This window comes from Embiotoca jacksoni, unplaced genomic scaffold, assembly GCF_022577435.1.
Source record: "Embiotoca jacksoni isolate LCO1_2020_lvr unplaced genomic scaffold, fEmbJac1.0.p SCAF_10, whole genome shotgun sequence".
In the NCBI taxonomy this organism is placed as follows: domain Eukaryota; kingdom Metazoa; phylum Chordata; class Actinopteri; family Embiotocidae; genus Embiotoca; species Embiotoca jacksoni.
Window position 1 is genome coordinate 6059663 of NW_027185230.1, and position 15442 is coordinate 6075104.

Genomic DNA, 15442 nt, shown 5'->3' on the forward strand with positions numbered 1-15442 from the left:
GATATATTTTCGAAGACATACAATAGTATGACTTTTTTGTCCAAATTTTAGACTCAATGCTATACTAATGCATTTTTTACATATTTTTGATGACAAATTTTGTTTAAAATTTTCGAGGACATACAATAGTATGACTTTTTTTGCAAATTTTAAACGGCATTCTATAGTATGACTTTTTTTTATTATATTTGGGAAGACATATTATCGTATAACTTTTTTTCACCTTTTAGACGCCATGCTATACTATGACTTTTTTTCATATTATGGACAACATGCTATAGTATGACTTTTCTTTCATATTTTCGACAACATGCTATAGTATGATATTTTTTTTAATATTTTGGACGACATGCTATGGTATATTTTTTTCATATTTTGGACGACATGCTGTAGAAGGACTTTTTTTTTTCATATTTTGGACAACATGCTATAGTAATACTTTTTAAAAGTATTTTGGACGACAGTGTAGTATGATTTTTTTGGGATTCTTTGGAATACTTACTAAAGTATGACATTTTTTCACATTTTGGATGACATTATTTTTTTGTAATACTTTGGAAAACATACAGTACTATGACTTTTCTTAAATATTTGTGATGACATGCTTTAGTTAGATTTTTTTGGTCATATTTTGTACGACATGCTACAGTATCACATTTTTTATGACATGGACAATATACTATAATAATACCTTTTTTTTTGCATTTCAGACCACACGCTTTACTAACACATTTGTATGTCTTTTGGGACGACATACTATACTATGATATTTTCATGAATTTTGGACGACACAACAGCAGTTACTTCTGTACAGCCTAATGCAAACATTACCGAAATAATTGTTGCTTCTGCAGGACTTTATATGTTTAAATTGATAATGTTTTCTTTGATATCAATGTTCACGAAAGAATATGTAATGTTTTAAAACTCTGATAACTAAAACAAAAAAGAAACCATACCAAATCAAATCTGAGGACGCATGTGTATTCTTTATCATTTCGATGGTGGTACACAATCTTTATCTGAATGTTAACCTGCAACGCCATCCACTGGTAAGAATATTTAATTGTCCACATTCAGCCTATATAATATTTCAGTAACAAAAGCATGAGCACAGTGGCAGGTGGGGTGTGATTACACTGATTATAACTGCAGCCATTCATGATACTAGACCAACATGTGAGAACATGCTGGAATCCCCGTGTATGACCAGAACTCACTCATCCAATCCAATACCTATTTTGTCACTTTATTAAAAGTCTTAATCTTCTTAGTCATATCTCAGGCCTGTTAATTCGTTAAAGGTATAAACAGCTAGAAGTAGAGCGCTTCTTTACAGCTTTACAATGACAGCTGAAATAATTGAAAGCACATGAAATACTATCTCTAGGAAGTGACATACAGATCAGGAACTGGTTGTTAATGTTGAGCCACCATCACGAGAAACCACCATTTACAGGATTGTTTAAAAATACTGTGGGCTGATGACAGGTTATTGAAAATAATGCTGCCAGATTCACCGCAAGCAAGAACAAATCTGAGAAGACACCTGTTTTCTGCATTAGTTAGCTTCAGAGCTGAGTACAAAATATGAATTCTTCTCCATGAAGCTTTGTCTTACACTGCCTGGCCTTGATTCTTTATATCTCTGATTTGTTAATTCTTGTACAAAGCGATGAGAATAACACTCAGGTCATTGGCGCTCTGGTCGTTCTGATGTTCAAATCAGAGGTTGTTGAAGCAGTTTTTGATTTTTGTATGATTCTAACTGTATGATCAACCCACTCTGCTCCCGGGAATTACAATATTTTGGCTGAATTTGTTTTTAAAAGTGTTCTTTCTGTTTGTTTGCACTCCCTATCATGCGTCCGCCTGGATTGTAGCGACTGGTTTGTGGTCAAAGAGTATTACACATGTGAAGCCAGATGAGGTTAATAACTGTTAATTAAAAAAAAAAGTAGGAAACAATCAAATGCCATGAGGGTAAAAACAAGTCTCTCGTACATGGCTGGACCCGGAGCCATCTTCCCATGGCACTTGTGGGACTGTGAATAAAACTAAACGGCTTTTAATTCGAAATGGCTGACCATTTTATATACAGTCAACTCATAGACCTACTTCACAAAAGACTTGTCATTGTAGGAGAAGCACAGATGATTTGATGATGGCTGCATCCCACTTAACCTTCCCATTGTCCCCGGGTCAAAATGACCCGCAGCTGTGTTCAACCAAGTTCTACTTTATTTTTATATTTTTAATTTTTAATTTTATAGGAGGCCGTGAGGGTTTCTTCAAAGAAACCCTCACGGCCTCCTTGTCACCAATGATCCCCAAAAAAATATAAAAATAAAATACACAGGAAGTCGTGCGTATAGAAGCTACAGAGGCCAACAATTTAGCAAGTTAAATGGTGGTAACGTAATGCAGGAAATGCAAAGACACAGAGGAAAAAGATGAGGCCGTCGGGAAGGTGAATATTTTCCTCAGACGTTATGAAGTTATGAAGGCAAACTCTTCATGACTAAAATCACGACATATTATCTCGACATCCAACGAAAAATGAACTTCTGCCACTTCCGTAACCGTCAGCAAAACACGTCACAACTCGTGAACTCGCGGCTTGTAGAAATTATTTTAGGACATTTCTGGTGAAATTGAAATGGTTGTTGTTTTGACCATAGTCAATTTGTTAAATTCACCTCGAACCTCAAAGTTGTTTTTAAAAAAAAAATTATTTTCATTTTTTTACTTTAATTATGCATGTTCAAACCTAAATATTTTAAATGGCTTTTTTTTTTTACATTTTTTTTAATTTTTTTTTATTAAATTGGTTTGTAGTACACCGTGTCCACACGAAGGAAAGGTTTTATTGGTTTCTTTTTCATTTTGGCAGGCAGTCCATGACTAATTCCATCACAATACCACAGATCAGACTTCTCACTTGGTTTTCTTGAACTGCATCTCCGCGTCACTGAGCTCTTTTCAGCTGACTCCAGTCTTACACCCGTGTTTACATTTGGCCTCAAACACCACCGGTTAGATGGATTACAGAGATGCTGATTGGCTCTCTTTTTCTACAGGGAAGTATCGGTTGATTTTGCTTTTTCTCACCACCTTGATAAATTGCGGAGCTACTTTATGTTCTTGGACCAGCGGTGCTGCCAAACGATTTTAAGCCCACGGCCATCAATCTCCTGGCAAACACAGAAAATCAGTAAAAAAACAAACAAAAAAAGTGCAGGAAAAAGGATGTATTGGAGTTTTAAGACACTTAATAACATCCCTAATTTCAGACAAGAAAATAAATGTCCTTAAGTGTTTTTTTTTATGTTGAGATGAACCCTCTTGTCCACTGTGTCTGTATTCCACAATAAACGATTGTAGTTTTCAGTTCCAAACGTAAGTCAGTTCAGCGTGAGGTCAGATAAAAGTACATTCATAAAACTGATAGTGTGCTGAACTTTGACAAACAGTGCAGTGGAAAATCAGAAAACTGAAAAGTTTCAGTCCTTGAATACTGTATGGCCAATTATTCCTGAAGATATACTGAGTGAAGAGTGTAACTACAATTTGCCACTTAATTAGGTACACCTGACTAAAACTAATGCAATAAAACTTCATTACAATCTAACTTTGACGTAATTAGGATCCATTTTTGTAAAAATGTTTTAGAGGGTGTTAATTCAACTTAGTTGCGATTTGTGGTGCAGTTCTACTGTATTGGATTATGTTGATTTAAAAAAAAAAAATAATAATTTTAATTTAATATTGTAATATTAATTTAATATTCTCAACTATGCTATAGGGCAGTAAAATACAACCAAAAAAAAAAGATTAAAAAGGTCATCTTGATTAGTAACTACACGATGCCAATAAAACAACAACAACAGCAAAAAGAGGACAAAAATGCACTTTAAATTCTTTTATTAAGGATTTTCTTCTGTACAGGAGTGATTCTCTGTTCCACGTGTTAGCTGCATAGTCAGCAGCTCTGTACAACCATCTGTACAACAGGAGGTCAAACATAACTGATGAGGAAATGTGGTCATTCAACTTGTGGCTTTTTTTTTTTTTTGTAGAAGGCAGGTTGGAAAGTGAGGCATGGATTGTTTTTACACACGCACACACACACACACACACACACACACACACACACACACACACACACACACACACACACACACACACACACACGCCCTCCAAACTATTTACAACAAGATGGCTGACTGGCCCTTGAGACAAATCAGTGGAGACAGATCAGCTGAAACATAATTCAAATGGTCATCACGTAAAAAAAGTCTTTGAAAAGTCTTTTCCAAGGGGGAAAACAAGAAAAATAAACTCAAAAATTGTCCATAAAAGACCCATTAAAAGGCCCATCTGGAGTTAAGTTTATTTACAGTGTCATTTAAAACAAAGCCCGCAGCTCTCCGACGATAAATCGCACAGCGCCGCCGACCTTAATGAGGTCAACGCCATAAACTCCACGTGCTCCGCGTAAACCGAGAGCCGACGGCTCTTCAAATATAGAAGGGACTCTTCTATATTTGTTTGTCGCACAACGTCTAATCTGAGCCTCACCAACTGGGGTCGAAAACATTTTGCGACACGCTCGGCGTCTGGAGAACAAACTTTCTCCTGAAGCCGTTTCCTGTGTTCATTATGTTCCGACGCGGCAACTTTCCATTTGTAAAACTTCTGGCTTTTACAAATGTCATTTCAGGTTTATTGTTCGTCATTTATTCCATCTGCTTATTCCATTTAACTTTTCAGTTTTAATTTGTTTCCTTTTCCCTGCGATGAATCCCTTTTTGTTGAAATGCGGCTATTCTAATCATTTCTGGTATCAGAATGAGTTGCCGTCGTGCGTTCGGACTGCAAAATGGAGGGAAAGAGCCAATGGGAAAAACTTCACAGCTTCAAAACAGTCAGACAAAAAGGTTTTGTTGTGTTTTGTTTTTTTTGTTTGTCTGAAGGTCGACTGTGTCGAGTCGCAGTTAACTTTCACTGAGACGAGAGGATTTAGGCTCCGCTTACACCGAACACCGTTAGACGCCGTTGAACATCTTGAGATCAAAAAATTCAGTCAGATTCAACCTGTCAAATTACAACAGACTGTAACAAACTAATGGCTGAGCGCACATATAACCTTTTTTTTTTTTTTTTTTTTTGCTGCTGCCTGATTTAGCTGAACTTATTAATAACCGCAATCACTTTCCAAGTGCTTTCAAGGCAACTTTTTCGTTCTGAAAAACCTTTAAAAGCTGCAGGTTTCAAGGAATTTCACAGTCCGTCAGGCCGGCTTGATTTGACCTGATCGGAAGTGGTGAACGCAATAAATTCACGTGTGGTCCCATGTGATTTACAGTGTCATGAACTAAAAACATAACTATAAATAATAAAGTATCAACAGAGAAACATGATAAAAAAAAGAAAAAAAAAAGAAAAAAAAAAAGAAGAAAACAACAGTTCAAGCTTACAGTGTGGTATGAGGAGTGCAAAACTTTCTGTCGGGAGGTTTGTTGTACGTGGTTGTGTTTAGTAATATGTAGTACAGGTGTGTGACAGTTCATCTTTATGTACAGCAGATCTGTAACCCTCTTCGTCATCCTCAGTCAACATGCAGATTTCTGCTTGCGTGAATATCTTTTTTTGCAGCCGGTGACCAGCCCGCTGAATGGCGCAGGGAAATACAGCAACGAGGGTCACTTTTCACATTTGATTACGATAGTGATCCCAAAAAAAAAAAGATGGAAAAATAAAGACATGAAAGGCAGGAAACAAAAATGGAATATGCCTCAGAAGTACACAAATAGCCGTGTAGAATTTAACCTTTACGTGAATGAATGTCTGCGATGTATACTACTGTACGTACCCCTTCAGCTCAGTAGTACAAGCAAGCAGTTCCTCTGTTGCACCACTAGGGGGCACCAGCAGATAGATAGAGAGGAGAGGGGGGGCGAGAAGGCAGCGGGTTCATGTAAACAACCACACAGGTAAATGTGGGCCCATCTCGGAGACATTAAGAAAGGAAATGCTTCAGATGAGAGTGTCGGTGAGTGAGAGAGGAGTGGCAACAGAAATGCGTCAATCTTAAGATTGCAGTTGACGAGATCTAAAAAAAACCCCACCTGGATCCCATTCGAATCAATGACAAGGTGTGATTTTAAAGAGAAAAATATCCCTTTTTTTTTTCTTTTTTTTTTTAATCAAAGTGTTTTTCTCACCTTACATTCAGTTCTCCCACCAGAGACCGGAACAATACTTTAGCGGAAAGCAAAAGAGGAAGTTTGACTTTTTTTTTTTTATCTTTCATCTGTGTGTTTTTAGGTCCTTTTAGGATGGTGGTACACGTTGGGCTTCATTTTCGCAGCAAAGTCAGCTGACAAGTTATTTTGACATTAACGCGCACCTTTGAGTGAAATCTGAGTCGAGTGTGCGCAGGAATTTGTGTACAATGCAGTCTTTTGCCAGTTTATTAGGTAGACCAAGCTAAAAAAAAGAATGCACTCAGCAGTTCTGCAACAAGTCCTTCATGAAGGTTATAATGTTGTTGTTTTTTTTTTTCCTTTTTGTCCTTCATATGATGACACAATAAGAGAACCATCTTCCTGTATAATTCAATAGGGTTCAAAAGCAAGAGCTGAATTTCAAATGGCTGCAAGGTCCAAAAAAAAAAAAAAAAAAGCTGCTCTGACTTTTGAGTGAATCCTGCGAGTGCTCTGATTAATAAATGGTAGTCTTTGCTTTTGAAGCAGTAGTCTCACGTTGATGTCATTTAGCCTTTCTGAGAGTATTGCACGGGTTAAATGAATTCGATTTTATATAGATAAATATAAAGACATTAAGGTGGAACTGGTGCTTTGGGAAAAAAATGGTTTGGTTTGGGAACCTCAGCTCCAAAATGATCACAACACTGAATCAATGCTTCTCTGGAATTGTCTCAACAAAAGCTGAACATCACAACCCTCATGAATGTGGGGTTTAGTAGGTGCCCATGGTATTGGACGACATATTTGTTTTTAGCTAAGTGTGCCTAATAAACTGGCAGCATGTGTGTCTGCATGCACAGCGTTACGATCTTCTGCGGTCCTCATGGTTTTGATTTTGATTGTTTTGGCCGGAGCTGGGCTGCAACAAGCAGCGATCACCACGTCTGACTGTCAGAGCCAATATGGAAGTTCAAGAGATACTTCCTACAAAGTCAGTGGTCAGTTCTAGTGAAGTGACTTGTATAGTGTTGGCTCAACTGTTTGAGGTCTCTCAGCCCGTCACACTCCGTCTTGCTTGTCACAAGCTAAAGCTCTAGGAAACGCTCTTTTTCTCACAAAGTAAACCCCCCCCCCCCCCCTCAAAAAAAAAAAAAAACCCTTAAAAACATTTCGTATGAATCCGTACATGTTGTCCGTGATTTTGTTCAATCTGTAGGGCTTGATGTTTGCCGGCCGTTAAATAAACAGGTGCGATCTCAGCGGTGGAAGATGGTTGGTCCCCGTATGGACTGCAGTGGAAAGTCTGCAGAAATGGTCTCGTGGTGTCCTTTTGTCCGCAGCGATATTTTTTTCACTCGTCTTGTCTTCACACTCGTTTCCCAGCTTCTTCTTGGTTCAGAAACGAGAGGACACGGAAGACGCTCTCCGTCTTGTTTACATCAGCCTTCGCCGGTGAAAACGTGACAAGCTGTGACATGAAACGCTCCGGATTTCTGTTCTCTCAGCAGAGCTATCTGCTGCTTCTGGAAGTGGCCTCGGGGTGTTGTTTTGTTGTTGTGGATGATACACAGAGCCCAAAGAGGAAGTGATATCAAAACAACACATTAACAATCTGGGGGTAGAATCCATGAGCAGTGCAAAGGTTTGTTTGGCCTAAGACTGCGTTCTGTTGTAATTGCTTACATTTCTAGATCGAGCCAGGGGCTGTGAATAGCTTTCCCAAACATTGATCCAACCATTTGCATTTTCTCCTCAAAATTAGACTTGATTAATTAAAGATGGATTTTTTTTTTTTTTTTTTTTTTTCCTGCTCCGGGACTGAACGTGTTTTCTACCCCAAAACTTAAAGACACTTTTTCTTTCACCCTCCTTCTCTTCTTCTCTTTAGACACATTCAGGTCTGTTTCCGAGGGTCGTCCGACTCCTGCCCGGTCGGCACTTCACTTCAGCCGCCTCATGGGTCAGCTCTTCAGAGCTTCAATCTTTAGATGTGAGGTCTGGAAACGCCTTAAGTGTTCACCCCTAGTCCTGTTTTTGAGCGTGGCTCGAGTCCACTACGGTCTGGCCGTCTTCGGATCCAGCTGCGACTTTTTAGGACTTCTGCTCAGCGGTGGCAGCGGGAGCGGCCAGACTCTCCGGCTTCACGATTTGGTAGGTGATCAAGTATTCTGGGTACGCCTGGGGACAAAGAACACATGAAGGTAAAACGAAATGATTTCAGGACTGGAAAAGTAAATGAACTCGGACAAAGTTCGATTCGATGTGCAAGTGTTAAATTTGTCCACGGCCCGGTTGCGCCGACTTTTGCTCACGGCTTCGGTTTTCTTCGCTGTGAGTACAGTTTGGTACCTCGGCTCGTATTAGCATTTGAGCAGCCGCTCTCAAGGCCGGTCCAATCAGCAACCGGTGTTGGGGGGTTAACCGCGTTTGTCCCGCCCCTTCTTTGCTGTGATTGGACGCCTTGTGACAGTGACGAGCGTTATTTATCAACTCTGGCTGACCAGAAAAATAAAATTGCAGAACGTTGAAACATTCAGCGCGGAATAAACGGTCAGCCCCTCGTCAAGCTGCCAGCGTTTATTAACACAATTTAAAAAAAACATGCTGTACTCAGGAAAAAAACGCTAACCGAGGTAGTTTGCAGAGTGTTTGTTCAGTTTCAGGGCATGCTGCTGATTGGTTAAAATGATCCAGAGGTTACGCCTAGTGCAACGGAATGACTGCAAATGATTCTCTACCGAAGGAGTCCGGACCCAAACTCACGGCGTGGCATTGGGTCTGGTTCGCACCAGGCCAGCTTTGTCTTTGTCACTGTGAACTAAATACTTTTTTTTCTAATCGAGACCGTTGGGTCTTTTGAGTGTGTAGAAATGGACTCTGCAAAATTATCATTTTCATTTTTATGGACAAAATAAATGTCAATAGAAGAATAATGAAAATTGGTGGCGACTCATTTCTTACAACAGTTTAGCACAAAGATGTTTTACAGACATTAAAAGAAAGTTTCTAGTCATAAAGAAAAGTGTGTGTGTGTGTGTGTGTGTGTGTGTGTGTGTGTGTGTGTGTGAGTGTGAGTGTACCAACCTGCTCCCCTCTGTAGATGACGTATTCTGCATACGCCAGTCCATTGACACTGGGTCGACCTATAACAGAGTGGTGTCCAGGCGGGGCGTGGGCCATTTTCATTGCACTGAACTGAAGAAACGACTTACCCAGCGTCACCCGGCAGAACAGCATCTGTCTGCAAACACACACACACACAGACCAAAGGCTGTCAGCGGGAGTTTTACAATTTATTTTTTATTAACAGTTTATAATTTCCCACTTTATTCAGGTGTTTCTGAAACTATTCAAAGTAAAACGCCAGTACGTTTTTTTTTTTTTTTTTTTTTTTTGCAGCTACCACAGCTACTGACTCGTAGTTATCTGCCACGCAGAAGGTGAAGAAGTTTTGCGTTTCCAAGTACGTTCAGAACAATCCAAAGAACTGGCTTTTTCCACTTTAAAGAGAATGCATTCTATTGAAACAAAACTTTTACATCTCACCTGTGACACACGTAGCAGGAGCGGTCTTTGTGGGTCGGGCATCCCGTCCCGCCGCCGATCCCGTACACGTACTGGTTACTTTTGGAGGAGTTCTCGGCAAAATAGATGCCGGCGCCAAACATGCCGCCGATGTAGGCGTGACGCTCGTCAAAGCCCTTATGGATGATTGCATTGATGAAGGGAGAACCTGGTGGGAGCAATTTCAAAGTGAGACGGGGCGCAACCTATTTCATTCCAACACGCGGCAAAAACATGCAGAGGACTCGGCCTGCAAATCTCCTGGGGATGTTTCCTGTGTGCACGGTGGAAAGTAACTACGTACATTAACTCAAGTGCTCTTCTTAAATACAATTTTGACACATTTGTACTCGAGTATTTCCAATTGGTGCAACTTTTTTTTTACTTCCTTTTCATCGAATTTCAGAGGGAAATATTGTACATTCTACTCCGCTACATTACTTCAACGTCTTCAAAAACTTTATAGAAAAAGATTTAACACAATGGATATAAAAGGCTTAAAAGTTGCCAACCTTTTTGTCTCCTAGTTTAGTCAGGGTCCCATTTCAAATATCTATGATTTGTTAGCAGCTCCACCAAATAGTGATTTTTTTTTTTTTTCCCCTCCTAAAATTCTCTGTTTCATTTCAATAAATCTTCAAATGATCCAATAGTTCACCAAATACTTTTGTACTTTTACTGAAATAGGATTTTTCATGCATGGCTTTTATTTGTAATAGAGTACTTTTACGTGACTGTATTCGTACTTTTACATAAGTAAAGGATGTGAATACTTCTTCCACCACTGTCTGTATGAACAAGCCTCCTTTACAAGAACTTGGAAAACCTCCCAACACATCTTCGTCGTGGCTCCGGCTCAGGTATCGTTTCCTTTTCTGACTGTCTTGACAGCAGAGCTTGCGTCGGAAATGTCCTTGAACACAACTCGCTGCGACTAATTGAAATAAGATCACAGCGGTAGTGTCTCTGATGATACACACAAAACATATAAAGGATGCAGACAGTGGAGTGTTATCCTGGGAGATCTACGATCTAAGAAGCAAAGATGATAGGATGATTGTTGATGCAAGAAACACGGTTTGAGGCAGCGCAGAAACCAGACGACTTCCCGGGATTTTCCACTCTGCGGTGTGTAAAGTTTAAAAGCGCTCGACTGCAGTCCTGAGGGTTACGTCTTGAGTAAGCCTTGTGGTTGAAAGGGGACGGAAGATTAATGAGATTCGTTGGAGCTTACAGTCGGGCTCCGAGATTGAAAACACTGCAGCGCACAGCGGAGTTAATCTCGGGAGCACACAAATGGCTGAACCTTGATGTAGAAGACCAAGCTGCGTTTTCCTTCTTTCAACTCGAGACGAAGTGAGTGGAGCTGCAGGAGAGACGTGATCTATACTTAATTAAAAGGGAATCTGCCACCCGGCTGGACAAACTCTGCCAGCAGTTTTGTGACATCATGAATCTCCACCTTAGCAATAGTCACAGTCAAAAATGCAAAACAAATTTCACGGCCATGTCATCCGGCAACCAAATCTCATGCAGTTGAAATGTTTCCACGTCTTGCGGTCCTAGTTTTGACCATCTCTCTACCGACGATGTGGCAAAAGTAACAGATAATTTGTAATTGTAAATACATTTTCATGCAGGAGTTGTTTTTTTTCTCCATTTCACTTCGAACACTTCCAAAAGTGTTGCTGCAGTGGTGCCCAAACTTTTGCATACAATTACACAGTATGTCACAGCACTTCGACATCCTTTTCTTTCATAAGAAAAAAAAAAAAAAAAGACAAACAATAAAGAAAACAATTAAAAAAAAAAAAAAAAAAAAAAAACATTTCCAAAAAAAAGCACTTAACTGATATCATTACATCTGTGGTGAAAAAACTTTTGACATTTTTTTGTTGTCTCATGTTTATTTACCGTGGAAGAGCATGCGCTCGTTGTGATGGTTGTGATTCTCATCTGCAATTTCCTTTTGTCTGTGTGCGTATCTTTCCCGGAGCTTCTTATTCACGACCTTCTGAATCTGCAGTCAGAGAGGAGGAGAGGATGAGCAGGAGGAAGGGCGAGGAGTGAAACACGACATCAGCTCGAAACGTACTGAACCTGGAGTTCAATATGTTCAAAATTCATCTGTTGTTGTCCAATAGAGAGAAAACTACAGCATCTGTGTGTTTTATGTGCACACCTTAATGATGTTGTAGCGGCTGAAGACTCCGCCTGCGTTGCCCCCATCGCGGTGCTCTCTGATCGTGCTCTGCAGCTGAGGAGGAAATCAACAGACATGGTCAAAATCAAAATCTCACGCGCACACACACACACACACAAATGTTTCGTAAGATAAAAGGGGAAATGTGAGGAAAAGAGAAATACTAATGAAATGCAGTTTCTCTACGTTGTGAATTTCATACATAATGTGTGATTCATAATGGCATTAGCATCAGGAGGGTTTTTATATTCAGAGAAAAATGTTGAAATGAAACACTGCCCTTACAGCAAAAACAGGAGTTTCCATGTTTACCACATGTTGCAACATATGATAACTGAGGAAAATATGTGGAAAAGGTTTCAAATGGGAAAATCTACAATCAATCAATCACGTGTATTTTGTCACGTGAGTTTTTGCACATGTGAAATGCGTGTGTTTCTTTTGTTAGGGAACAACCATCTCAATTAAGAATTGAAACTAGTTTTTATATATTTTTTTTAAAATTCTGTCTGCATGGTATTTGAGCTCCTAAAAGAACCATATGGTCAGAGATGAAGCAGACCGAATATGATGCCATTGGGAAATTTAAAACGATGCAGCTGAAAAAGTGAGGCATCAGCAGCAATAAAGAATGAAGTGCAGCATCTGAATTTATGAAATATCGGGAGCCGTCTGAAGAGATGAAGCTGTCCCACAAATATTCTTTCACCTCTGTTATTAAAAAAAAAAAGCACATTTTACACCTCATGTCAGTCATTTTTCAAGTTCTCAGGTGAGAATCGCTGTTGAAGTTACCCGTTAGAGTTCTGTTACCATCTGACGGTTCTTATTAATTTCAGCTCATTCATACTGATATCTGCTGTCTCCTTCAATCACTGCTGCTCATTTACAAGAGTGATATATTCAGTGGAGCAGTGTCACAGATATGCAGCCTCTTGTTCGGTGTCCGTGGCGACACCGTGAGATGTGTCTTCAGCAAGATAGTTGAAATTACATCATGATGCTCATGCATAAATTGAAATATCCTCCCTGAGAAAACTTTAAATTCTTAGACCAGACTGCTAGAAATGTGTGCGGCAGGATGTTTCGGTGTCTCTGTGTAAATGAAGTTGCACATGTGTGTTCGCGTACTTCCTCCTCTACAGACTGGAACTCCTTGTCGTCCGGGGCCAAGTCGATCAGCACGGTGCCCTGGCTGGAGCAGTGGAACGTCAGGTACGGGTTTGCACCTACAAACACACATTTTGAATACGAGTCAGGGCGGGATGAGTCAATGGATAAATGACGACGCTGACCTATTTGTCACCTCTGGCAGTAACTGATCAGAGAAATCAGGCTACATCCACCCTAATGTGTTTTTGTTTGCTAGGTTTACGTCCACACCGCTCAAGCATTCTTGAACCCCTAAAATGGAGACTTTTGCCAACGCCGCCGACCCTGCTTTTGTCTAAAAAAGTCAGAGATTGTGTTTTAGCGAAAAAAAAAACAGAGGCTTTCAAAAACAATGACGCAGACGCCCAAATTCTTTTCCTGATTGGACGCCGTGTCCTTCCCTGATTTGTCACATGACCATTTTCCAGAAGAAAACAAACAACATGAAACAACAGGAGTTGTTGACTGACTAGCATCTGTTGTGCAGTTGAATTGTGCATCTTTATAACACAGAAGGCAGGCTGTGGAGCGATTTCAGACAATTCAATTCCAGCCCTACGTGGAGTGCCGCTGTTGTACCGTATTTGATGACCCATCAGATTCTGTCATCCAGTCTGATAATCTTACCTGAAGTGTAACCATCTCTCTGCTCATGCCTAAACCGTGTTCATACGCACAAAGATAAGCTTCAGATATTCAGAGTTTGATTTTAAAACTGTGTTAGGACGTAGCCTCAATCTCTAGTCTCTGCTTGATGCTTTTGTTAACTCAAGGAGGTTATGTTCTCAGTTTGTCTGATTGTCATTAAGATTACGGGAAAACTACAGACTCATTTTAAATTAAACTTGGTAGAAGGGTGTGGTATTGCTCATGGAAAAACCTAATACATTTTGAAGTGGATCTGAATCATAGGGCAGATCCACCAATTACTTTACACTTTCTTTAAGATTGCTAAATAGAGCATAAATGCCATACGCTTTAATATCCAGTATAAGGCAATAAAGTTAAATAGTGACAAAACATAGGCCATTCCAGAAATCTGATGACTCCATATCACAGTCCATGTTGACAGCTACCAGTAATTCTCTAGGATAGACATGTACTTGATCAAACTTAATACAGAAACCATTCGTTACGAAGCACTCGGAGACAATAGTTTCATGAAGGAGAACCTGAACTGGTACAATTTAACATTGTCCAACTAGAATGGTGGACTATTGGCTTTGGTGAAGGTCTGCGCTCTAGTTATATTTAATAGTATCATCAACAGAGCTATAGCCTAAACATACAGGTTTTTAACTTCCATTAGAAAAACATTTTCAAATGGAACACGGTCATGTGAGTATTGTGTTAAGACACGCGTTCAAAAATATAAACCAATAATTCACAATTATTCTCCGTGCAAATGCTGTTCGTGTTCACATTTTTAATCAATCATTCCAACAATAAATATCCATTTCATCACAGGATTAGACATCAACAGCATTCACCTGTTAAAGCTCACCAGGTCTAAACGCTAACATGCTGATATTCTGGTAGTTTTTTTTCCTTCTTTCTACGGGAACACTTTTGTACGCACTTCTATGTGTGCGTCTCTCACTTGGTGTACCGACCTTGCTGGCCTCCCAGCAGCCTCTCAATGCCCTTGATGAGTTTGTGTCTGTGACCGTAAGCGTTGATGCCGATCTCTTTCAGCTCCTCGTGACCCATGTCCGCCAGCACATCCAGTGAAATCTGCCCGGAAACAGCGAAACACTTCACCTTTAGTTATGTTTGCGCTTGCTGCTAAAATAATGTAGATTGAGGGCAAAATAACACTTAATGACCATAATGTGCACTAATTATTCAACCCACACTTCTAATTACACGTTTGTCAAATGAATTAAATGATGTTTGAATGTATTTAACAGCAAAACTCTTAAACAAATCGTAAACAAGAGAACAATGTAATGGTGACAGCAGCAGCTCATGCCACCGCTGATCATCCAAATTTCCATACATTAATAATGATGAATTCAATGATCTTGCAGGCATATTGCAGAGACAAATAATCATGAATAACAGAAGGTCAATGAATGGGTGGCAGTAAGCGAGCCATTGAAATGCAAATTGTGACAGTGAAGTCAGCACTGCTCTCCAGAGTTTGTTTGGAGAGAGCAGAGATGAGATTCATCCTGGAGGCAGAGATAAGACTCCTCTGTGTCGCAGGTGTAAATCATCACTGCAGGGTTGAATGTTTACTGACACTTTCAAACAGGCAGGAAAAAGGAAAATAGAAACTAATTCAAACACCAAATGTTAATATGGGAAC

General features: G+C 39.7%; 1 protein-coding gene across 1 annotated transcript in view; it reads right to left on the reverse strand.

Annotated features, from left to right (window-relative positions):
* Positions 1-3907: 3907 nt before the first annotated feature.
* The window catches only part of tnksa (tankyrase, TRF1-interacting ankyrin-related ADP-ribose polymerase a), a 93400-nt gene continuing 81865 nt past the window's right edge, over positions 3908-15442 (reverse strand). The window contains exons 23-29 of the mRNA XM_069162774.1: positions 14745-14865; positions 13111-13208; positions 11959-12033; positions 11691-11796; positions 9759-9945; positions 9297-9453; positions 3908-8390 (exon numbers count right to left, since the gene is read on the reverse strand). Coding sequence (XP_069018875.1) covers positions 8304-8390; positions 9297-9453; positions 9759-9945; positions 11691-11796; positions 11959-12033; positions 13111-13208; positions 14745-14865 — 831 coding nt within the window. The 3' untranslated portion in view covers positions 3908-8303. The remainder of the gene's footprint in view (positions 8391-9296; positions 9454-9758; positions 9946-11690; positions 11797-11958; positions 12034-13110; positions 13209-14744; positions 14866-15442) is intronic.